The sequence below is a fragment of the Ambystoma mexicanum genome, chromosome 11, assembly GCF_040938575.1.
Source record: "Ambystoma mexicanum isolate Mex_15411 chromosome 11, UKY_AmexF1_1, whole genome shotgun sequence".
NCBI classification, from domain to species: domain Eukaryota; kingdom Metazoa; phylum Chordata; class Amphibia; order Caudata; family Ambystomatidae; genus Ambystoma; species Ambystoma mexicanum.
This window is the reverse complement of record NC_090934.1, coordinates 386,850,132-386,874,551: the sequence shown is the minus strand read 5'-3', so window position 1 is coordinate 386,874,551 and position 24,420 is coordinate 386,850,132. Positions and strand designations below refer to the sequence as shown.

Here is a 24,420-nt window from a genome sequence, read left to right as displayed (position 1 = left end):
ATGGAGATTCTTCTACCCCGATTCCCGCATCTACTCATTCTATTCCTCAGTCCACGACTCATACTCCCGCATTGACCGCTGGGTGATCTCCAATGTCTTGGTCAAGGACGTGAAACAACTAATGATTTTACCCAGAACCTTGTCCGACCACTCTCCAGTGACCATCACCGTGAGTTGGGCCCCTGATCCTGGCCGGTCCCGCTGCTGGAGATTGAAACCCCTAGCCCTGCTCGATCCAGAGTTCCACTCCGAGCTCGAGGACTCAATCGTGGAGTTCTTTGAGCTGAACACGGGCTCGGTATCATTGCTTGCCACACTGTGGGAATCTTTTAAGGCCTATGTCAGGGGGATTGCACTCTCCAAGGAAAACGGGGTTCTTAAGTCAATTCGGAGAGATATAGCCTTGAGTGAAGCTAGGTTGTCGTCACTGGAGGCTGCATGTTCACTCGATTCTTCCACGGGTAACCTAGCTGCCATCGGGGAGGAGCTGGACACGTTTCGCTCCCTAGCCGACCGTGAACAGAAGTTTCTGGATAACCCAGGCATCGCACGGAAATACGGTGAGGGCGAACGCCCTGGCCGCTTCCTCGCGAGGTTGATCCGACACGAGACAGGTTCCCCACACATTCCCGGGATTGAGAGACCGGACGGCTCTTTGGCTGTCTCCTCCCGGGACGTCAACACAGAATTTTTCAACTTTTACGGGTCCCTATACTCCAACTCAGACGAGGTGTCAGTGGAGAAGATTGACTCTTTTCTCGACTCCCTTCCGTTGGCAACATTATCCCCTGAGGCCTCGGGCTCTCTCGACTCTCCGCTTACACAGGAGGAGCTCTCCGACGCCATTGACTCCCTATCCTCCGGGAAGGCTCCCGGGTCGGACGGTATCCCAGTTGAATTTTATAAGTCCTATAAGGCACTTCTCCTTCCCCACTTGTTGGCAGTGTGGGAGGAGTCGGTGGAGACAGGTGTGTTCCCCCCCTCACTGCGTGAGGCCACGATCACTGTATTGTTAAAGGCTGGTAAACCCCCTTCACGTTGTGGTTCGTACCGCCCACTCTCCCTCATAAATTGCGACGCCAAAATATACGCAAAAGCCCTGGCCCTAAGGTTAGCTCCCATCCTTCCATCCATCATTCACCCCGATCAAGCGGGCTTTGTTCCGGGGCGGTCTACCTCCTTGAACCTGAGGCGTATATTCAACATAATTGACAGAATTAGCCCGGAGACTTCGGCTGTGGCGGCCACGTTGGATATGCAAAAGGCCTTCGATTCGGTATCATGGCAATTCCTCTGGCGGGTTCTCGAGAACTGTAAATTTGGTCCCTCCTTTCTCTCTTGGGTCAGGCTACTCTATTCGCTTCCTGTGGCTAGAGTCCGCACGGGCGACCACTGTTCTCCTCTCTTTGGGATCGCCAGGGGAACAAGGCAGGGGTGTCCATTTTCTCCCTTGGTTTTTGCGGTTGCCATGGAGCCGTTTGCGGACATGCTTCGTCACCACCATGCTCACAGAGGCCTCCGTTCTGCCGGGAAGGCAGACATAGTTTCCCTATACGCGGACGACGCGTTGCTGTTCATCCGCTCCCCATCTCTTAACTTGTCTCCGGTCCTTGAGGATATCATCTACTTTGGTCGGGTCTCGGGCCTCAGGGTGAACTGCTCGAAATCCACCCTCTTCCCACTCACGGAGTGCACTCTTCCCCCTCCTGACACTCTGGGATTCACATGGGCTCAATCTGCATTCACCTACCTGGGAGTAGAGGTGACGCGTCAACAGACACTGACCCTCGAAGAGAACTTTCGGAAGTACCTTTCACATCTGTCCGTTAAGGTTGCAGCCTGGGACAAGCTCCCGATTTCTCTTGCGGGCAGAATGGGTCTACTGAAAATGGTGGTGCTACCTCAGTTGCTCTACAGGTTTGCCAACGTACCCTTGTGGCCAGGCGCAGACTTTTTCCGAGACTTGACTCGCACAATTACCTCCTTCCTCTGGCACTCGGGGGCGGTTCGACTTAAATATGAGACCTTGTCCACCTCCATGGCTAGGGGGGGCTTCGGGGCTCCGGATTTTCTCAGATATTGGTTGGTATCTCAAATTCAATATGTCTCTTATTGGTTCGACACAACTGACCCCCCCCCCTCATGTCCGGCTCGAGAAGTTGGCGGTCTGTGACCGCGAAATCCGCTCCTTACTTATTCAACCCGCTCCTCAGGTACTGGACTCACAGAGTCCGGTCGTCTGCACATCCCTGGCATTGGCCAAAACATGGAAACAGCTCGGGATAACCCAGGCTTTCCACGGCAACCTTCCCCTCTGGAACTTCCTCCCGGGGGTTCCTCAGGTTGCACCATCTACCGTTCGTCGCTGGGCCGAGGCAGGCTACGAGCTGTTGCGGGACGTGTTTGACCAGGGCACATTCATTGAGTGGGCTGATCTCCCCCTACCCCTGAGAAGTGACCGGAGCGTCTGGCTTCAATACGCGTCTCTCCGAAGGACCCTTAAGCGCAACTATCAAACATTCCCTGCGTTACCACCAGACGACCCGGCCATTGAGGAGCTCACTTCCCCTTCACCCATGAAAGGCAAAATCTCCAGGTTGTACTCCATGCTACAGTCCAGATCCTTTCCAGGATTTGCTAAATTTAGGGGGTCTTGGGAGGAAGACTTAGGGGTAGAGATATCGGACGATCGCTGGGCACATTTATGCGACCGCACTCACCGGGTGTCCTTTAACTCCCGATTTAAACTCATTCAGTTTAAAGTGTTGCACAGGTTCCACTACACCCCGGCCAGACTGCATCGCATGTCCAGCGGGCGTTCGTCTAGCTGCCCCCGCTGCGGGCATGTTGATGCGGACTACATCCACATGATCTGGTCCTGCCCCCGCCTCTCACAGTTTTGGGGTATGGTTTGTTCAACGGTTTCCGCTGTGCTCGATCACCCCATCGATCCTTCCCCTGCATTGTGCCTTTTTCACGACCTCCCGGGCCTTCCTCGAAACTCCAGGAAGCTGGCCGGCCTCTGCATGCTCTTAGCGGTTCGGTCCATCTTGCTCTGCTGGCTTCGCCCCTCTCCCCCCACGCATGCCCAATGGCTGAGGGCGGTCACTTGGGCCTCTGACACCGAGGAAACTTGGGCACACATGCAACCCACTCACTCCAGGCCTAGGGACGTCTGGCTTAGGTTCCGTTCCTACATGTCCGACTTCGTCACCTCTCCGGTGGCTTCCCCGCCTGCTCCTTCTCACTAGTCTGGCATATTCCCGGTGGATCCCCCACCACCCCCCCCTTCTCACTGGTCTGAGAGCTCCTCCCGTATCGTTTGGTTTAACTACTTTCCCTCATATGTGGATTGAATCTCTGTGCCCGTATCATATTGTATGTAATCTTTATGTGACCATATCATGAACTGTAATGCTAATCTATATTTGCTGGGCGCTGTTCGCCTGTTGTTATGCTGCCATGCTGCCTAATAATAAAAAGAAGTTTAAAAAAAAAAAAAAAAGTTCCCCAATGTCTTTAAACGCACCTTGTTTTGTCTTTCAGATGCGGGATGCAGCGCCGAAGGCCTCCGGAGCGTGCGAAGAGTTGGTAAGCTTTTGTCTTTCAGATGCCGGAATGCAGTGTGAAGACCTCCGGAGCGCACGAAGAGTAGGTAAGCCTTTGTCTTTCAGATGCCGGAATGCAGCGCGAGGCGTTGGTGACAGCCGATGGACCAGGTAAGTGAAGAGCTGTCACTGAAGACCGTAATGCTAACCTGTTCTTTCTTGTCTTTATAGGTGTTGCTGAAGACTGGATTCAGGATGGTAAGCCTTTTTCCTTAGGCCCAGGATCAGATGCAGAAGACACGATGAGCGTTCTGCTGCAGAGGATGCAGAATAACGCAAAGCAAGATTCATCCATCGGGTGTGGTTTAAATAGCCTCCTGTAGTGCTTAGGTGTCTCCTTCCGCAGCCACGCCTAGGTAAGAAAAGAGTTCCTGCTTTCCAGAAGAGTTCCAGTGTTCTGAATCTAGGGAGTGGCTCCTGCCCCACCCAACAAGAAAAGTAGTTCCAAACAGAAGAGGATCAGAGGCTCAACTGGCAGGCAAGTAAGCAGCATGGTCTGCTGCAGGTAAGTCCACCCAAGCATTATGAGCCCGGCGCTTCCAGCGCTGGGACTGGGCATATTTATGAGCCTGGTGCCACTGGCGCCAGGACTGGGTCCAAAAGGTCCCAATTGGGACTGGTTGGCACTCGGAACCTGGGTTATGGATCTGCTTCCAAGGGAGTTGGGAAAACCCTGACCTTTTGGAAGCAGAGATCATGACAGCCATACTGCAGTGCATGCAAGGCACCATGTTGTACATGCAGAACAATCCTCATTAGGTGGTCATAGGACATTGTTGAGCTCAGTTATGTATATATTTGCTCAGTTGTCCGGTGTTTTTCAAGTGAACGTGTGCCGCACGGCTAAGCCTACATTTAATTGCATAATCTAATTATGTCATTTCTGGGCGGCCTGATTGTCACTGGTCACTTGAATCGATCTTCTTTCTCCACGTTCTGAGCTAGACGAGACTGGCATCAGTCCATCTGCATCCCTGACTAACAAGTCTGATGACCTACGCACAGAAGGCAGAGTAGGAGGGGCACGTGCAGTGCTTGCTCTGTAAGGCGCAGGTGCCAGCGCTTTCTCTCTGCCACGGGCCTCGGCCGCGCCCACGCCCATGATGCCACTCGCGAGCAGCATGACGCAAGCCTGATGCCCAACCTTCACAGCGCAGCGCTGCCTGGTCTCTCTGCTGCTGGCACCAGCCGGCTGCACGCTGCAGACAGTATACGGGGCTAAGGGACAGGGCTTATGCTATCACAGGCAAGGCAAGGCACTCAGCATTTTGCCGCTCTTACATTTTACACATATAGGCAAGCGCCTAACCTTGCCTAGTGATAGCACCGGCTCTGACTTCACCCCCTTCCCCGAATTTCAGCAAACGTGAAAATGTGGATGCGAGTTTGTGGCTTCTTGTATATTCCCTATACAATTCCACACTGTTTCACCAATCTGCACCAAATTTTGCAGTCGCTTGTTAGGACCCTCTGGACATTACTGGCTGCATGACATCTGGACACCCCACCCAGTTCCCTGGATTTCAACACAAGCCAAATTGTGTTTGTGGCTTAGCGTAGCATTGTTCATTACAATGCCGTAAACCATGTTTAATGTGAAGGGAAACAAAAATGTTTGCCGCTTCAAGTGAAATTACTTTTCCAGAGGTTTTTTGCAAGATGGTGTCTGCTGACAAAGCCATAAACCATGTTCATCGGGAAGGGAAACAAAAAATGTTTTCTCTCAACCTGTCCCGACATGAGGAACAAAACTCGAGGTCCCCATAGGACCTCGAAAACCACGTTTTAAGGCCCCAGGATGCACGGTTTCCGCGTTATTTGCACACAGTGCACTGCAATGAACTACACCACGCCAGGGTGAGACGGAACAGCAACCTACCAGATCATTCATTTTCAACAATTGATGAGTGTTATCATGTCTATCTACAGAACCCGTTCGGAGAACGGGTACTTCTCCTAGTAATACACATTTCCCAACCTGTGTTTCTGTTTTTTGATCTAACCTTACAATGGGGGTGGGGGCATGAACAGCCCTATCTCTGTTAGCTTTTTGCCCTGGGGAGTGCTTAACACCTTTTCTTTGAAATGTTATGTTGTACTGCACTTCTTATTGAACTTTTTTGTTTAATAAAAATGAGTTGGCACCCCACCATGTTGTCCTGATAAACACATGACCTCTTACCCCTAATTATCTTTCTTTGTTCACAGACTTGTGTGCTTGCAAACGTTGAAAGTTTCAACTATTTTCGGATTTAACACCAGATGTGAATGTTGGTCCATGTAGTTGAGCTTTCTCAAAACCTTTGATTGGCCCCTTGCCTTGGTAAGAGTCTTCTAGTGTTGGAGGGTGTGGAAGGATGCACAATGTTCAGGGGTCATCTGATGTTGAGGGAGGCGTCCAAGTTGTCGCTCTCAACATTAACCGTCCAGTTTATGACATTGTCAAGTCTTGGTGTACAAGTTCTGATGTTGCTTCATGCCAGGCTTGAAATTTGTTAGACCATGGAGCTGTCAGCCATGATGCTAGCAGGCAATTATGTTAATGGGATAACGACAGTCAGGCCTTGATGTGCTCAGGCCATGATGCACTTGGCCCATGACCTTGCTCAGTTAAAAGCGTGACCTGGTTATGATATGGTATTTATAACGCGCCTATACACAAGTGTTTCAAGGCGCGGCGAGGCGGGGGTTGGGGGACAAAGGGATGACAGACAACGATCCTATTAGGCCAGGTATCATTCAGATCGCGCAAGCGCATGGGAAGGGGAAAGGGACAGTGCAGTACAAGGTAATAGATAACAATAGGTAAAAGTAACGGCCAGAGGTGGCAAGTGCAGACATCAGGTGTCAAGTGCTGGTAGGGGGACTGTAGGGATACAGAAAACAGTCCCTAAGTGTGGGGTTGCTAGGCAGGCAGTGGAGGTGTGTGAGACTGGCGGGTGAGGGACCTGGGCCCGAGATCAGAGGGTGTCCAGATAAACCAATGCAGTTCCGGTTACAGCAAGGCGGTCAGCAGGGGAGAGGAGGAGAAAAAGCAGAAGCAAAGAGAGAGGTTTTAAGGTGCTTCCGGAACCGGAGATGGTTCTCCTCAAGTGTAAGGGAGGCAGGGAGGCTATTCCAAAGAGAGGCCCCAGCCGAGGAAAGAGATCTACCACCAACTCTTTGCTTGGGGAAGCGACTGACCCTGAGGGAGTTGGAGGCGGATGAGCAGACAGCACGAGAAGGAAGATATTTAGGAAGAGAGAGTTGAAGGTATTGAGGCCCCGTGCCCCAGAAGGCCTTGTGGACAATGCATAGGGTTTTGAACTTAATCCTTGCAGCCACTGGGAGCCAGTGCTGAGATTTCAGTCCAGGAGAGATACGATCCCTGGGCTTGAGGCCTAGGACAAGTCTTGCAGTCCTGTTTTGGATGAGTTGCAGAGGGCGGAGAGTAGAGGCAGGCAGATTTAGAAAGAGGCTGTTGCAATAATCCAGCCTGGAGAGAACCAGAGCTCTGGAGACAGTGAGCTTCTGGCGGAAGGAGAGGAAAGGAAGAATACCTCTGAGGAGGTGCAGCTGGTAGTGAGACTTCAGAGATGTGAGGAGAGAAGGAGAGTGTGGAGTCAAAGATGACCTGAGGTTTTTAGCCTTGCAGGTGGTACCAGGAAGAGGGCCAAGAGAGGTCGGCCAGAGAGCGACAGGAAAGGAGGGAGCGGGTGTGCCTATGAGGAGAATCTCAGTCTTACTGGCATTAAGGCAGAGGTAATTGGCGGCGCACCACTCCTGGATAGCAGACACAGTCAGAGATGAGGGAGAAGAGTGGCCGAAGGTAGCCTGAAAATGAGCTGGGTGTCATCCGCATAGCACTGGAAGTTTGGGCAGAGAGCGGCAATGCAGTGGGCAAGGAGTGCCAGGTATTGGTTGAACAGCCAGGGAGAGAGGGTAGACCCCTGGGGGACACCACAGGTAGAGAAAAAGATAGCAGAGAGGAAGGACCCAAGTTGGACCTGGAGAGGGTTGGTCAGAGAGGGTGTCAGCCAGCCACGCCAGGGCCTGACCAGTGATACCCAGGTTGTCACAGAGACGGTTGAGCAGGATGGCACGGTTGACGGTGTCAGAGCCAGAAAAGAGATCAAGCAGGATGAGGACACAGGGGGTGTTAGAGTCAGGGTTGGATAGCAGGTCTTCACGGATGTTCAGGAGAGGAGTTTCCATGCTTCTGGTAGTTCTGAAGCCAGACTGATGGTTTTGAAGACAACCAACATATTCAGTGTGGAGATTAAGCTGGGAGAATGCTAGTTTCCCCAGGAGCTTGCCCAGGAAGTGAGTGATGGAAATTGCGCGATAGTTAGCCGGGCTGGAGGGGTCGGCAGAGGGTTTCTTAAGAAGAGGGTTCACAAGGGAGTGCTTCGGGGGGATGGGAGGACTGCAGTGGCGAACGAGTGGTTGCAGAAGTCAGCCAGGGCAGGAGCCAGGGAGTCGATGTGGTCCTTGATGGTTTTGGAGGAACAGGGATGCACCTGTTGTGACTAGACTTTCATAGAGCAGACTTGTCTAGAGACATTGTCTGGGGTGAACAGGGGAAAGGGGTTGCCAGACATTTCGTCGAAAAAAATTGGTCGACCAGACAAATGGTCGAAAACCAAATGGTCGAATTTTTTTTATTTTTTATTTTAACCCTTTTTTTTTTTTTTGGGGGGGGGTCCCCCCCAACCCCCTTTTTTTCTCTAAAAACCCCTTTTTTAACTAAACGAAAACCCGCAAAATAAATATATAAATAAAAAAAAATTCGACCATTTGGTTTTCGACCAAATTGCGTCGACCAGTTTTTTTTCGACGAGTTGACTGGACACCGGGGAAAGGTAGAGAAGGAGGGAGGAGAGGTGGCTGCAGAAGGGCCAGAGAAAGAGCAGGGTGTAGAGGGGTGGAGGCGAGGGGAGAGGAGGAGAGTGAGGACAGGATGTCCTGAGTTTTAGAGATGAAGTGGGAGGCCAGTGCAATGCAGAGGGCCTGGGAAGGGGCAGGAGAGGTAGAGACTGCAGCAGGATTGGTCAGTTCCTTGCAGATTTGAAAGAGTTCAGCCGAGTTGTTAGATGCCGCAGAGACGCGGGCTTGGATATGAGCTCTCTCCTTGGTGAGGACAGAGAGCCGGTATTGCCTTTGGAGCAGGCGGCAGGCCAGTTTGTCAGAGGATGCACATGAAGCACGCCATTTCCTCTCGGCCATCCTGCACTTGCGTTTGAGAGTGACGAGGTCAGAGTTGTACCAGGAGTTGCTGTTGGCTATGGGCTTCAGGCAGATTCTCATGACAGGGGCAAGGATATCAAGAGTATCAGATATAGCAGAGTGGAGAGGGCTGTGTCAGGGTGTGAGTCAGCCGAAGGAGGGTGGGGGGGTTGAGAAGGTGGCGGAGAAAGCCTCAACTGACACGCGCTTCATGGGTTGGATGACCGAGAAGGTGGGTGGCAGTGATGGAAGTGGCTCGGCCTGAGGGGTAGGGAGGGTGAGATGGGAGGAGAGGAGAAAGTGGTCACTCCAGGAGAGAGGAGTGGACAGAGGGACAGAAAGGGGAAGGTCTGAGGAGAGCAGAACATCCAGAGTGTGCCCTGCAGTGTGAGTTGGGCCAGAGGAGAGAATAGTGAGTGAGAGAGTCGCACAGGTCGCAAAAGAGTCCAGAGCGAGGACAAGAGGCATACACATGGATGTTGAAGTCTCCAAGAAGGAGGAGTTGAGTGGTCGAGGCCAGGAATGAGGAGGAGAGGTCCGCCCGTTCAGAGGAACCAGGTGGCCAATAGATAGTAGCCAAAGTAAGGGAATGACTAGATACTAGATCGGGTGGCGTACAATCAGATCTCTTTATTTCTGGAACAGAACCAAATTTTACATACTTATCAATCTGGGTTCCGTGCCAATCATGGCACGGAAACGGCGCTCCTCGCACTTAAATCCCATCTTATTCAGGGTATGGATAAGGGTCAGATTGCATTATTGATGATTCTGGACCTGTCAGCAGCCTTTGACCTGGTGGACAATTCGATGCTGTCCACCAGGTTTAAAGAAAATGCATTTTTTTCTGAAGAGGCCATCCAATGGGTATCACCCTTCCTAAAGGATAGGCAAATCAGATTTGCTAGTGAAGTAGCAGAAGCCGATCCCGTGCTCCTATTATATGGAGTTCCACAGGGAGCATGCGTGTCTCTGTGTTTCTATAACATATTCATGATCCCCTTCTTCCAGATGCTGGAAGAGGAAGGGATAGAGTTTGCAAAATACGCGGATGACACGCAATGCATCCTTCCTCTCTCAGGAATACATCAAAAGGACGAAGCCTCCATTAATGGAATCTATGCGAAGATCCAAAATTGGATGGTAGCTAACAGGTTGGTCCTGAATAGTGCCAAAACGGAGCTCCTTCTGGTAGGCTCGCCAAGCAAATTGGACAAATTAGGAGAGGAATATAAGAATATCAACCTGGACAATTGTGTTATTAATACAATGTCCAAGGTTAAGACGCTGGGCGTTTGTCTGGATAGACACTTACACATGAAGGCGCAGGTGAACAGTCTCGTCAGCCTCCTATTTTCTTAAACTTTTCCGCCATCTTCGCCCATTTATTTCTGAAAAAAATTCAGAAACCCTCGCTAGAGCCATTATTGGCTCTAAATTAGACTATGGTTGTAGTCTCTTGGTGGGCATCCCGCAGTCGGAGATTCATCGCCTTCAGGTAATCCAAAATGGGGCAGTAAGAGTAGTAAAGGGCCTGAGAAAAAGAGATCACGTCTCTGAGGCCAGAAAGAGCCTCCATTGGTTACCAGTTGGAGCAAGAATTCAGTTCAGGCTACTTCTGATAACTCAAAAATGCATTGTAGGTCCAATGCCATCGTATCTGAAGGAAGTTATAATCGTGAAAGACAAGGGAAGGTCACTGAGATCAGACAACTCGAATATACTTGTTGTTCCTCGGCACAAGACCAATAAGACAAGACAAAGGATCCTTTGAAGTTGCGGCTCCTACCGCCTGGAATGCCCTCCCTGCTCCCATAAGAACCCTGGTTTCAACCAAACCTTTTAAAAAAAAAAGCTGAAAACACTGCTCTTCGCTTAGAGCCGTGTCATTATTAACCATCGACAGCTTTTAGCTCTGATGTATATGTAGTTTCTTTTTTGTTTGTTAGTCTGCGCCCATCAGCCTTTGGGTACCAGGTGCGCATTACAAATTACATAACATAACTAGGGGAGAGAGAGAGTCTGCAGACGAGGCATTCAAAAGATGGGTAGGCCTGCCTGGGAATGGCAGAGGCAGGAATCCACTCGGGGAATATCAGGGCTATACCCCCTCCGGAGCGATTGGACCTGGGAGAGGATCTTGTAACCGTCAGGGAGGAGCGTGTCAAAGCTTGTGACAGAGCTGGCTGTGAACCATGTCTCGGTGAGACGGAGGACATCGAGGTCAAGTTCTTCCAGAAGGATGGCAGATGTCGGAGGAGTGTTTGACAGCTGAGCGAGAGTTGAGTGTGGCAATGTGGAGAAGGTTGCTGCCCTTGAAGGACTTCCGGGGAGGGGTACAGATCAGAGATATGTCCTGCAGAGGTGTAGAAGGAGCCCGAGAAGGGGCAGAGGGGGAAGAAGGCAAGGTAGCCGAGGAGGAGGCAGCAGGGGGAGGCGAGGAAGTCACAGAGGTGGGAGACATTATCAGGCCATGACACTGCAATTCAGTGAAATTGATGCAGCCTTAACTGTGTGACATGCCTCCCTGGTGGGGCTGGTGGGAGCATCTGATGTTTTTAGTCGGAAATCGGTATCGTATGCAGTTCTATTAAGAAAAACGGAAGCCGGGCTGAATTATTCTGACCTTTAATGTGATAGTTCACATGAGCCTAGGAAACTGTCCAGGGATGTCGATGAATTGGCCAGAGTAGGAGTGATATTCGCCAATTTGGGATTATTCTTCGCTAGCCTGGCACATTGTTGACATGAAAACATAATCACTTTTGTAAATAGAATTACTCTGTAATATGTATTGGTTGGATATTAGCTTGTCAATTCACCTCCTACAGGATCATAAGTATAGAATCTTGCATCCTGTACACACTTAAAGCGGATTACCATCTGTGTATTTGTGCATAATGCCTCTTTGATGCTGCTAGGGAGATTTACAATTTTTATGTTTTATCCCCTCTCCTAGTGAGACCCCCAGCACTTTTTGCTGGACTTCTGGGCCCTTTTTTCTTTACATCCTGAATGAGTGGAGCCATTTTCCACTCATTCATTCTTTTTTTTTTTAAACCTTTTTATTTACATTTTCAACACAAAACAAACAGATAACAACTTTAACAACAACACACATCACATTTCTGCTGGCACTTTCGCTTGGAGTTACAATCTTCTTATTTGCTCGAAGCACTGCAAGGCCTCCTCCTCCTCAGTCCATAATGCTCGTCTATTACTCTGTATGTTCTATCGGGTGCGGATCGGTCGAACCTCCCTTCCCCCAGAGACCTTTCGCATCCTGTTGTTGGGCCCCCTGCGTCGTCTGTTTAATCCTCGTCCGAGCCTCTGGGTTCACCTGTACTGTCTTTCTTCTCTTCCGAACAGGTCTCGCACAAAGGTATTCCACACCGGTACCTTGGCCCCACTGTCACTTTCCCCCCCTTTGCGTCACCCTTGTCCACACTGATGTTTCGGCTATCGCCCATTTTTGCAAGTCCTCCCACCACCTATCCGTGGAGGGTCCTGTACTTCTGTTCCACGCCATTGCTATACGACATTTTGCCAATATCCTCATCGGGTCTTTCATTTTTGCAAGGTGTGTTCTCTGCTTACCCCATCTCGGAAACAGTCCCAGCAGATAAGACTCTGGTGTCCATGCTTGCATTTGGATTCCTCCTTTCGATGCTTTTTCCTTGATATTGTCCCAAAAGTGCTTTATCCTCGGGCATGACCAGAACATATGCAACATGTCCACCTGCTCTGTCACGCAGCGCGTGCATCTGCGTGTCTGCCTGCTCCCCATGTTCAACTTTCTTTTAGGCGTCAAATATGCTCTGTTTATGAGGTAGAGCTGCATCTTCCTGACTTTTGCGTTCCTAGAGACTTTCTTGGCATACTGGAGGCCTCTGCTCCATTCCTCATCCGAAAAGGGTTTCTGAAGTTCTTCCTCACATTTAACTCGTGCTTGCAGGACTCTTGTGTTGGTGGCGCCTAGTAGTTGTTCATAGAGTCTGGACACAGTGTGCCCCCTCCGAGACATCATACCATACATCTAGTGTCCCTCCTGCGTCTTCCGCCTCCAGTATGGTCTCCCATCTTTTCCGTATTGTTTGGACCATGTTGTTGTACAATATGAATTGGCCATTATGTATGGCCTGCTCTTCTACCAGGGTTTGAAAGTCCACCCACTGTCCGCCTTGCACAGGTCACCTATTTGGGCTACTCCTTTGTCTTCCCACTGCGTTCTATACGTTGCCAGATTAGTGATGCAGGCATCGACTATTCCCGCCAAAGGGGTTTGTCTAGAGCAGGGGTATTTTGTTCCTTGGATTCTCCACGCCCTTTTCCATAGGTCCATGCCCAGGTTAACCATGTTCTGGAGTGTTTTTGCTGAGGCTTAGTCTAGCCACAGGACCTCTCTCAGGTAGTACGGCTGCACCGCCGGTTGAAAGAGTATTGAGTCTATAGATGCATCTTCTCCCAGCCACTGTACTACGAACTGGAGTTGGCCCGCCAAATAGTATCGTTCGAAGTCCAGGAGCCTAATGCCCCCCATTCATAGTCCCTCTGCAGTGTGTTCAGTGCCACCCTGTTTCTCCCTCCTCCCCACAGGAACTCCCATGCCTTGGCGTGGAGTTGTGTGAAGAATGACCCCGGAATGTTGTAAGGGATGTTAGTGAAATAATATAGGAGGCGGGTTAGCACCGTCATCTTCAGTAAGGCCGCCCTCCCTATCATCCCTAATGGTCGCGTACTCCAAAACCGCATGGCCCTCTGTGTTGTCTAGGTCTGCATGTGTATTTGCCTTGTGCGTTTCTCTGGTGTCATGGTGAATGTTCACTCCTAGATATCTGAAAGTGTGTGGGTCCACGGAGGCCAAGGTCCGGTAGCTGGGTTGGGGTCATTCCTCTCAGGTCCGCTAAGGGGAACAGCAAGGATTTTCCCTTGTTAATAGTAATTCCCGAAAGCCTGCTGAATGCTCCTATGGCTTCGAGCAGTTCTGGCAGATACGTTTGGGGGCTCTGGACATAGAGCAACAGGTCATCTGCGTAAATTGATATTTGGTGTACTTCCCCACCTATCTCTATTCCAGTGTCCCTGTACTCTGCCCTTAGGAAAGCAGCAAATGATTCTAGGGCTAAAATATACAACATCGGGGACAATGGGTAGCCCTGCTTTGAACCCCGTGCAATGCTCCATTCCTCCGATACGTACCTCCCCATCTTCTCCCTGGCCCTTGGATCCCTATATAGGAGCTTAATCCAACGTAGGAACCCTTCCCCTATCCCGAAGTGGGCGAGGATCCCAGGAGCCAGCCCCAGTTCACCAAATCAAACGCCTTGATGGCATCCAGTGATGCCACTGCACATTCCCCCTTTCTCAGAGTCGTACTGTCTATGACATGGTGGAGTCTGCGTAGATTCCATGTTGTATACCTTCCCGGTACGCATCACGTTTGGTCTTGGTGTACCAGCGTTAGTATGACCCTTGTGAGCCGGTTACCCAGAGCCGCTGTCAGGATTTTGGAATCTTGATTTATCAGGGAGATTGGTCTGTAAGACCCACACTCTAGGGGCGGTTTCCCTGGTTTTAGTATTGGTACGATTATGGACTCTGACATATTTCTTGGGAGCCGTCCCCTCTCGTACGCCTCCCCTAGCGTTTCCAACAGTCTCGGGGCTAGGCTGTCCTTGTATTTCTTGTAGAATTCCCCAGGAAGCCCGTCGGGCCTTGGGGACTTGTCTGTCGGAAGCCCAGTTATGACCGCCGACAATTCTTCCACTGTGAAGGGCGCATCTAGCATTTGGCTTTGCTCCTCTGTCAATTGGGGAAGGGTGATTTCTGCCAGGGCCTCCGCTATGTCTGGCTCCTGGACAGTTTCTCATAGAATCTCGAGAAAACCATGTTGATAACTTCTTGGGTCCTGATCTCCTCCCCTTGCTCGTCTTTAATTGCATTTATCGGTTCACGCTTACCCTCTTGTCTGGTCATCCAGGCTAGTAGCCTGCTGGGCTGATCCCCCTCTGCGTGTAGCCACTGTATATATTTACGATAATCCAGCTTTCCCAGTCCCTCTGAAATCGCAGTGCACTTCTGCCTCAAGGTCGTGAGATCCCTGCTTCTTCACCCATCTTACCCGCTCTTGCTTCCGCCCGTGCTACCTCCTTTTCTACTTCGTCCAGTTCGTCTAATACTTCACCCCTGAGGCCTCCAGTTTTTCCCATTGCCGCCCCTCTGACTACCACCTTAAGGGCTTCCCAAACCGTTCCTGTGATCTCCACACTCCCCGCATTATGATCCAAATAGTCACCTATCGTACTCTGCATGTACTCCTGGAATTCCCCATCCATCAATGCCTCAGCCCTCATTCGCCAAGTGGGCATAGGGGCTCTTCTGTATGTGTGTGTCCAAGACCCCGCTAACGGGGCATGGTCGGATAGCGTTTGTGCGTAAATGTGTGCCCCAGTGAATTCCCCCAGTGTCTCCTTGCCCATAAATAGGTAGTCAATTCAGGTGAGTGTCTCGTGCGGGGCACTATGTGTGTATGCCCTAGTACCCCCGTGTACCTTCCTCCAGACGTTGTCCAACTCCAGCTGATCCAATATCTTCCACAACGCTGTGGCCGGCGGCGCTAGTTTCTTGTGCTTTGTATCCGATCTGTCCTGCTGAGGGTCGAGTGTGCAGTTGAAATCCCCAGCCCAGATGATCAATGCTGTCCTATAGGGGGCGAGCCAGGGTGTGAGTGTCCTGAAGAACTCTGTGGCTTTGTGGTTGGGGGCATACATATTCACCAGGCACGCCGCCCGGTTCTCCAGAATTCCCTGGATGATCAATATCTTGCCTTCTGCATCCCTTTCTTGTTTTATGAGTTAGAATGAGATCCCTGGGGCGATCCACATCAGCACTCCCCTCGCGTAGTTAGAGTATGTGGAACTATACATTTGGCCTCCCCACTTCTTGGATGCTTTGGTCTGTGTCTCGGCTGTAAAATGTGTCTCTTGCAGCATTGCGATGTGAACCTTTGCCCTATTGAGCCAGGCGTATACCCTTAGCCTCTTGACATAGGCATTTAGTCCCCTGACATTCCATGAGACTACATTCACCACTTCTTGGCCCATTTGCTCACTGAGTCCATAGCCCGCTCTTTCCCATGGGCTTGTAGGTCATCGTTCTTCTGATGCTTCGTGTATCTGGGCCAGCTCCTGCTTTCCTACACCCGTTAGGGTGGTTTTGGCCCCTCCACACCTTGTCCGTCTTCTCCTGTATCTGATCTTTGCTGGCCCCCCTCCCTGGTGCACCCCTTTGATTCACTGTGTTCGGACGTGGCTCTGATTGCTCTCCAGCTTTGCCTCTGCCGTGCCTTTGTTGTTTGCTATGTCCTCCTCCACTCGTTCCTTCCCCTAATAACCCTAACCACACAACTACTACAACTATAAACAATTGCCCAGCCACCCTCCCCCTGCTCGGGCTCCACCGCTTCCCATGATGCCTTGAAACTGTCTTTCCTAGGGTCCCGTCTGTGGGTCTCGGCGGCCTGCTCCCCGAAACTGTGAGCTCCTGCTTCCTACTACTGGTTCAAGTCTCTGTGATATTGCTCTGCTGTTTGTTTTGCTTCTTCATGTTACCTCGGGTGTGTCACCCAGTTCCACTCCTCTGGTAAGTACTTGTAATATCTGCGGCTGCTCAAATGTTGTGGAAGCTCCCGCCTGTCGGGCTACTGGCCCGAGTCTCTGCAAAGTATATTGTTTGTCCTTTCTCGCTACGTGCTTCATTGAGGTGCATTCCTGTTTCTCCCGTTTCCCTCCCTCAGTTGTGGGATCCCTTGTTGGTCCATCCACTCCTGGGCGTCAGCTGTAGTCTCGAATATGTGTGACCTCTTATTGTGCAACATTTTTAGTTTGGCTGGGTATAATAGCATGAATCTCACACCCGCCGCCCGAAGGCGCTCCTTGGTCGGCCAAAACTGCGCCTGTTGTCTTTGCACTAGCGCTGTGTAGTCTGGGTAGATAGTTACTCTGGCGCCATTTCTTGTTATCACCCCGCCCTCCCTCGAGAATGTCAAAATCTTCTCCCTGTCTTCGAAGTTCATGATCTTTGCGATCATAGGTTTTGGGGGGTGCCACCGGATGGGGTCTCCTGGTTAGGGCTCTGTGCGCCCTCTCCACTGCAAATCCTTGGGATAAATTCCCTGCTCCTACCTCCTGCAGCAGTAGGCTCTCTATGTAGTTTGTGGGGTCTCTGCCTTCCTCCCACTCCGGCAGCCCCACTATGCGCACGTTGTTGCGTCAAGCTCTCCCTTCTGCATCTTCAGCTCTGCGTTCCAGCGTACGGATCCTATCCAGCACCTCTGACATTTGGGATCGGGAGGTGGTCGCGTTCGCCATGTTACTTTGCACCTGTTGCTCCACCGTCGCCACTCTCTCCGCTATATTCCATGTGTCCTGTCTAAGGAGCTCCACATCTAGGATCACTGCATCTAGCTTGCCCTCTATCGATGCTTTAAGTGCTTCTATGGCCTCCAGATTGCTGCCTTCCACTTGCCTGATCTCTACTTGCGTGGGGTTTGACGTGGTCGAGATCGTGGCCGCTTCTGTTTCCACAGGCTGCGTGTCCTCGTTCTTGCAGGCAAATGACTCCATACTGGTTTGCCTCCTTTCTGTTTGTCTTGCATGTTTATGTCCTCGGCCTGAGTCTTATGTCTGAGCCTCCTCTTCTCCAGTGTTAGGTGTGGGTAGTATGTCTCTGGACTGCCTCCCTCGCAATCAGCGCGCTCTCTTCTCTCGCTGAAGGGCCTTTGCTGTCCCAGTTCTATCCACCTCGAGGCCCTGTATTCCTGTTGCATGTGGGTATCTTCTTGGGTCCTGTGTTTGTGAGTCTCTCTAGTGACGTTTACTTTGTAACCAATCAATGGGTTGTGGCCTCCCACGTATATTGTCATCCGTGATAAATGCGTTCTACCTCTTTTATTTGCCCTATACCCAGTTGGTGGCGTCTGCGCTGATGTGGTCCTGCTATTGGCACGGTATGCGCATGGGGGCGTCCTCTTATGTTTTAGTTTGCGCCTTTTGCGTTGCGCCGTGCCTCAGTTAGTGGTGCCCCTTATGTTGAAGTATAGAGTTCCCTGGGCTTATCCCACGTGACTCCTGGCAGTCTAATTGTGCCCCTATTGGTTCCTTTAATAGTCTACTTCATTGCAGGGGGGTCAGGCACAGCTCACCCGCTTGGGCCTCCGGGTCCTCTGTGCTCCGGCGGCGACCTCATGCGGGTGGCCGTGTTGCTGGGGGCTCCAGACTCGTCCCGCCCGTGTTAGCGGTCCAGGTTCAGTTAGTGTGATCGCCTCCCCGTACCACACTATGTTCTTCTCATGTCCGTCACCTTGCGTTCGCCCAGGCGAGGCCTGCCCATTAAGTTCCAAGCACTCTCTGTACCGTCGCAGTTGGGGCTCAGCGTTCCCCACATGATCTGCCCGGGGGGTCCCTCTGCCGCCTGTTGCTCTCCCTCTGTGCCGCCGTCCCGGTGTGTTGTCACGGCTCGAGCCGAGGCTTCCTTGTTGCATGGTCTACCTATGCCTTTGTTGGGAGTGTTTGCCCCCCTGCTCCTTGCGTCGTGAGTCGGGTATCCTTCCCGCCTCCTCCTCTGTGTGAACCCCGGGTGGGCCTCAGTATGTCCTCACTCAGCCCGGCGTACCTGCAGCCGGGCTGTCTAGCTTCAGTGCCAAGCCTGGGTGGTGGTTTTGCTCCCCATCCTCTCTTCGTTCTTCCGCTTTGGATTGAAGCCAACTCTCATCCACTGCGGGGGAAGAGCCTCACTTCACCGTCTCCTGTTACTGCCGGGCTCTCTTCCGGACCCGTGGCACCTCCGACTGTGGAGAGCCGCATTCTCGGTTTGCCGCCCGTACAGGCTCAGTCACCCCGCTGGCTGGTTTGCCCCTCCCCTTGCAGGGTGTGGTCCCCCTCAGTCGCTCCGCTATGAGATGGGCAATCCTCACTCTGGCCGCGTTGTCTCTGCCTCCCCTCTCGTGCACGCTGTCTTTGATGTTCCATCTGCGCCTCCGTCTCGGTGGGGAGTCCCGTCCTCATTGACGTAGTGCGCCTGCCATTTTGTGCCTGGCGCCGTGGCTGCTCTGGCCCTCCTACTGTCGTCGGCTCTCTCCGATTCAGTTCGCTCTTCAGGCTGTGTGCTCCGCAGGTCTTCCAACAGCCGTCCTGCATTTTTCCTTGTGAAATTCATTGGTTTTACACCAGTTTGGCGGATCTATTAGTCGGATCTCTCGGGAGCTATAGAGATTCGCTCACCCACACATGGCCGCCAAGCCACGCCCCTCCCCTCCACTCATTCATTCTTATGGGGTCTGTCCTTTGGAACTCTGTTCTCTGTGTTTTACATTTACTATGGAGTCTACTTTCCTCCAAAGTTCTTTTAAGGAATTTGTGTTTTACTTCTGTAGCACACCGTTCCTTATGAGCAGTATTGCTGGAAATCCTTTTATTTCTCCTTTGAGATTCTTTATTTATCCTTACTACTGTTCTGAAGGATAGAGGGATACTTTGTATCCCTCCTAAAACATTATACTCTGAGAGATTGGCACACACCGCCTTATGTGGAGTGCCAAAGGAATACCTAGGATCCCCCTTCTCTCTGCTCCTGTGACGTTTTTGTTACATAGACAACCCTATAGTTATGGCTGGTGGCAGTGGACGTTTTCTACCAACTATAGGGCTATTTTCTAACGAAGACTGTATTCGGTCACAATAAGGTTACCAATGTGGTAACATGGTGGCTCTTTTCTTTTTTTGCCGTTTCTCTTGTGGTTGTTCTTTGTTGGCCCTTCTACCATTCTGGAAGGGGCTGGAGGAGGTCTGTGTGTGTGTGTGTGTTTTGCCTTTGGCAGGAACCCTTGGGGGGGGTCCCCGCCTACGCTCCAGTGTGTCTGGACAGGCAGGAAGTGGGGGAGGAGTTATTCACTCCTGTGCCCTATGCCTGCCTGAGTGCGTGTATGCAACCCGTTTCCAGTGGAGGGAAGGCTGTCCTGATTGGACAGCCACCCGCCCCTTTCTGTAAACCGCTGAGAGAGATTGCAGAGGAGTGTGTGCTGAAACTGAATAAAAGGTGAGGTTCCTGAGGTGAAAGGCAAGTTAACCACTGGAAACTGAAGTAATCAAAGAAGACGACCAGAGACGCCTGTAGACCTTTTGCAACATGGTGAAGCGACCACTGCTATCCTCACCCTGTTTTCTATGCGACAGGGGAGCTCCGAAGAGGACCACTCCTTCCCTTTGGGTGGTGGGACCAACTAGCCCGGAGACTAACTACAATCTGAGCCATCTTCCGAGGTGCTGTACCTCTCCAGAGTTGCAGACTGCAAATACCAGGAGACCTCTGACCCATTTGTAGTGCAACGCCTTGACGAGGCCAAATCAGCCCAAGTCTTTGCTGAGCTCTAGGTGAACCTCCAGAGACGCAATCCGACCCATCCAGGTCCCCTCACCAGACTGCAGGACTCCAGGAATCGTAGGAGATAACCAGGAATCGTAGGAGTTTGACCAGGCGAATTGTGTCCTTTGGTCAGTTTGGCGCCTTTTCTGCAGTAGCAACAGAGAAGCTGAAAAAAATCTGTGCCACAGGTGGGTTTTTTTTTCTTGCTCTCTCTCTCCTCTCGCTCTCCTCCCCTTCCCTCCCCTTTCGTCCAAGGAATCCGGAGACCGAGTTAATTGCAGATGCACAGAGGAGAATCCAGTCATACGTTTCTTACAAACCTAAGGTACTGTGGGGTGAAAAGGTATTGCTTACCTTAAACCAAGAAGCCACTTCAGAGGAGTGTTGGAGTGCACGAAGAGGTATCCAGGGTGTTCACTCTTACCTCAGACCCAAGCTGTCTACTTGTGTCCCTTTTGCAAGTCCTTTAGCAGGGTCTCCAACATTGTGTTAATTCTACTATAGTCCTTAACAGAAGACTGAAAGAATCGACTGGAACATTTGCTGTTCTGCTGCTTCCTAAGACTTTGAGCCCTCTGCACACTGACTTTTGCATCGAGTTAGGGATCAGACTTTAAAGTGTTAGTTTGCCGAAAAACACCTCTAGAACCTCAAGTTCTGCTACTGTTTGACTAACCAACCCTTTTCCTTCCTAAAAGACTTGATCTTATGTGGTTTTGATAACTAAATACAATTACTGTATTCCTTTGTCTGTGTGCGAGTGCGCGGTCGTACCAATAATACGGTAGAACTGTCATTAGTGTCAAACTCTGTAATTATTGTACCGCTAGCAACTACCAACTAAGCAGTGGCCTTTGAAAAGTATTTATAAGTATTCCTATGTGTGTTGGTTAGGTGATAGAAGTATTTTAAGACATTACTTGTGTAAATTATAAATATATATTTTAATATAAATTAATTGGTGTCAGTGTTTCTTTGGACTACTGTACTAACTGGGTTCAGTGTACTTACTACAGCTCACATCTTCCTCTTATGATAATCCTGACTGTTCTGCCATTCTACCAAGGTTCCATGAGTAGTACAGGTCGATACTAAGAATGGGGGACCTGTATACCATTGGGATAGTTTTATGAAGTCTTACCTCAAGTGGACTGTAGGAAAACTCCCCTAACAGATGCAGCTCATGATCTCATAAAATCATGAAGACGCAAACCCACCTTTGGTGAAGGTTTGAAGGTTACCCTTTCAAACAATCTTGGGAGGACAGGGGGGCTTGTACACAGCTTCTGTATTAGGGCAAGGGTCCTTGTACACGGGTGAAACATGCACACCCATTGTTCATTGGCTTTTGTAGTACTTCCTGCTGCACTTGCAGTATTTATTTGGGCACTGAATATGTGCATGGATTGACACCGCTCTGCGTGTGCTTTGTCCCTCTGTACACTGGGAATCTAAATTGGCAATTACTGTTCTCTGCTGTGGCTCTGTATAGGCCCTATCTAGTTAGAGTTCCGGAAATAGAGCTGCCAAAGGCTGCAACAAGATCTGTGGACTCTGCCATGTTCTGTATTGGGTTTTAAAGAAAGAATGATCTTGGAGAACAGCTGATGCTGTATATGAAAGAAGGGAGTATGTATGGAATGATCCACTATCATGTACAGGAACAGAATGGGGGATAATCTCTCGCTCATTTGCCACAGGCAGTGACCTGTTGGCTACTTTCTCAAGAGCAGAAATGATTCATATAGTGAAGTGGAGTTCCAAATAGCTAGTGATGAGAACACGGGTCTTCTGGTAGTTTCCTCCTTGAATTCTAGTTTCAACATCTTTCTTTGACCACCACAGGGCTTTGCTTGCAAAGGCATAATCACACATGCCTCCCACGGGATAACGCAAGAATGAAGTGTAATATATCCAGGCTTCCCTAGTATCACTCTGATGATTCGAAGTTCATTCATCCCCAGTTATTTTTCACTGCGTTTTTAGCTGACAATTTGTGCCAGAAAAGTCATTGAATCATTGAATTATTTATTTCGGGGGGGAGGGGTGGAGGATCCCACCAAGGCCCCCTACCAGATAATGTATTCACTATTCCCCAAACCACCCTTATATGTCCTTAACCTCCAACCCCATATTTTTTTATAAAACCCTTTGGCAAAAATGCAGCAGAAAGAAATTGGCGATGAATGAACGTCCTACCACGCTTGATAGCTCCAAGTTCCTTCGTAAGGTCTGACAACTCAATTGAAATTATGCTTCCACTGCAGTTCCTCCGCCCAGTTGTCCCACATATTAAATCTGTCTCTGCAATTCCTTAACAGTACATTCACTGCAGTCCATCTCTATAGGACACCTCAGCAATAACTCCACTACCCGCCATGAGCAAGTCCAATGTAGTCCATCTCAGCAACAGTTCTACTGTAGACCCTCCCAGTGGTGCCTTCCCTGTAGTCCAATCATCTCATCAGTGTCTAACCTGCAGTCCTACTCATCCAAATCTCTACTAGAATACTTCACAGTGATGTCCCTACTCTGCAAATCTTCTTTAACTGTATATTTAATTCCTTCCCTCTCAGCTGTACCTTCATTGCAGACCAGCAGTATTACCCTAAGTCCATTGTCTCTGTGCAATACCTCTTTACAGCACCTGTAGTATGTTCCCTCTGTGTTGTTCCGGAGTTCCAGAGCAGGTCTTCTCTGGAGTACACTGCTGTGCAACCTGTCTCTGCTTTATCGTTGCTGTTCAGGAATGCACCAATGGCACTGCTCTCTTAATCATGTCTCAGTTGTGGTTTTAATAGTAGCCCTTCATAGTTCAAGGTATAACCTTTGGTGTCTAGCCTCGTCACCATATTCTGTCTATAGTGCAAACCACGCTGCCTACCTTGACTCATGCTCTGTAGTCCTAATTATTTTGCTCTTCTCCTAAACTGCACAGTGATTTTTCCCACTTGAACACTTCCTATATTCATTCTTCCTTCTATATTGCTGTTTCTTTTTTTTTCATTCCTGCCTCTTCTAATTGGGAATTGTTTTACTTCAGGTTCACAAATGGAGCCCTCAGGAGGCCAAAGAACACATAAAGAAAATCCGTCCTCAGATTCTTATACGTCGAGGCCAGTTTGAAGCCCTGGAACAGTTTCACTCCTGGGTTTGCAGGGAGAGCCCTGTAGAGGGTGGAGGATGAGAAGACCTCAATGATGGAGTTTTCAAACAAAGAACAGCAAGAAGCACCTCGACAGACATCGATCCCTTCAGTCCCTTCCCAAAAAACTCTTAATCTCATAAAATACACGTGTGTAATGATTGATTTTCTCTTCTTTCTGATGAAGCCTGAGCACCCTGGCAAGTATTCTTGCCATCGTAAATAAAGGATGTTAAAGTTTGGGTCAGGCTGTACAGTCAGGGTTTCCTGAGCTACATGAATTGCCTTATGTGCCTAATGTGTACTTCAGACAATAAGATAAGTAAAGGCAAAGTGATGTGGGTGATTTAAGTGTGATTTGCAATAATCTCGCTGAAAAACATCCATGATGCCTCCAGTACGAGATTTTAACTACCCCCCCCTCTTGTTTATTAAAATGTTTTATCCTTCTGTTGCCTTACAAAATCCTAAATCGAGTGAAAAACATATCCTACATGCTTGCACATTTTTTTGGGATCTTCTATTTTTGAGAATAAATAAATGTTCCATGGAGTCTATTAAGTTGAACAGGCTGCCAGGCCCCTTTCTCCCTGGCCTCCCTCCTTCCATGGTCCCATCTTTGGTGACGATAACATCTTTACTCTGAATAAGGGGGATGAGGTGGACAGGGCATTTTCAAATATAAATCAATTTACTTTGAACTAGTATTATCACCAAAACGTGTCTAGTCCCATACATTTAGTTACTTCTGTTTTACCCATTGCACACCATAGTGTTTATGTTAAAGATTGTGGTTATAAAACGGATTACAGTGAAGACTAGTCGGGTCACTGGCGAGCTATTTCCAAATCTCACAATCACATTCGTCTCTGAGCATAAAAAATGTTCTTTTGTACCTGGCTAATCACATTACATTTACTTAAAACGTCGAGCAAATGCCCTTCTTTTTTAAAAAATGTTTTTAAAATAATATCTACAAAGTTTGCCTGTTCATCATGGGATCTTCATTTGCACTGAAATATGGACGTACCTGCCCATGTG

General features: G+C 49.8%; 1 protein-coding gene across 1 annotated transcript in view; it reads left to right on the top strand.

Moving 5' to 3' along the window:
* PTPMT1 (protein tyrosine phosphatase mitochondrial 1) overlaps positions 1–23,829 on the top strand; it is a 401,721-nt gene extending 377,892 nt beyond the window's left edge. Inside the window, exon 6 of the mRNA XM_069623099.1 lies at positions 23,278–23,829. Within this exon, the coding sequence (XP_069479200.1) occupies positions 23,278–23,421 (144 nt within the window). The 3' untranslated portion in view covers positions 23,422–23,829. The remainder of the gene's footprint in view (positions 1–23,277) is intronic.
* Positions 23,830–24,420: the final 591 nt, after the last annotated feature.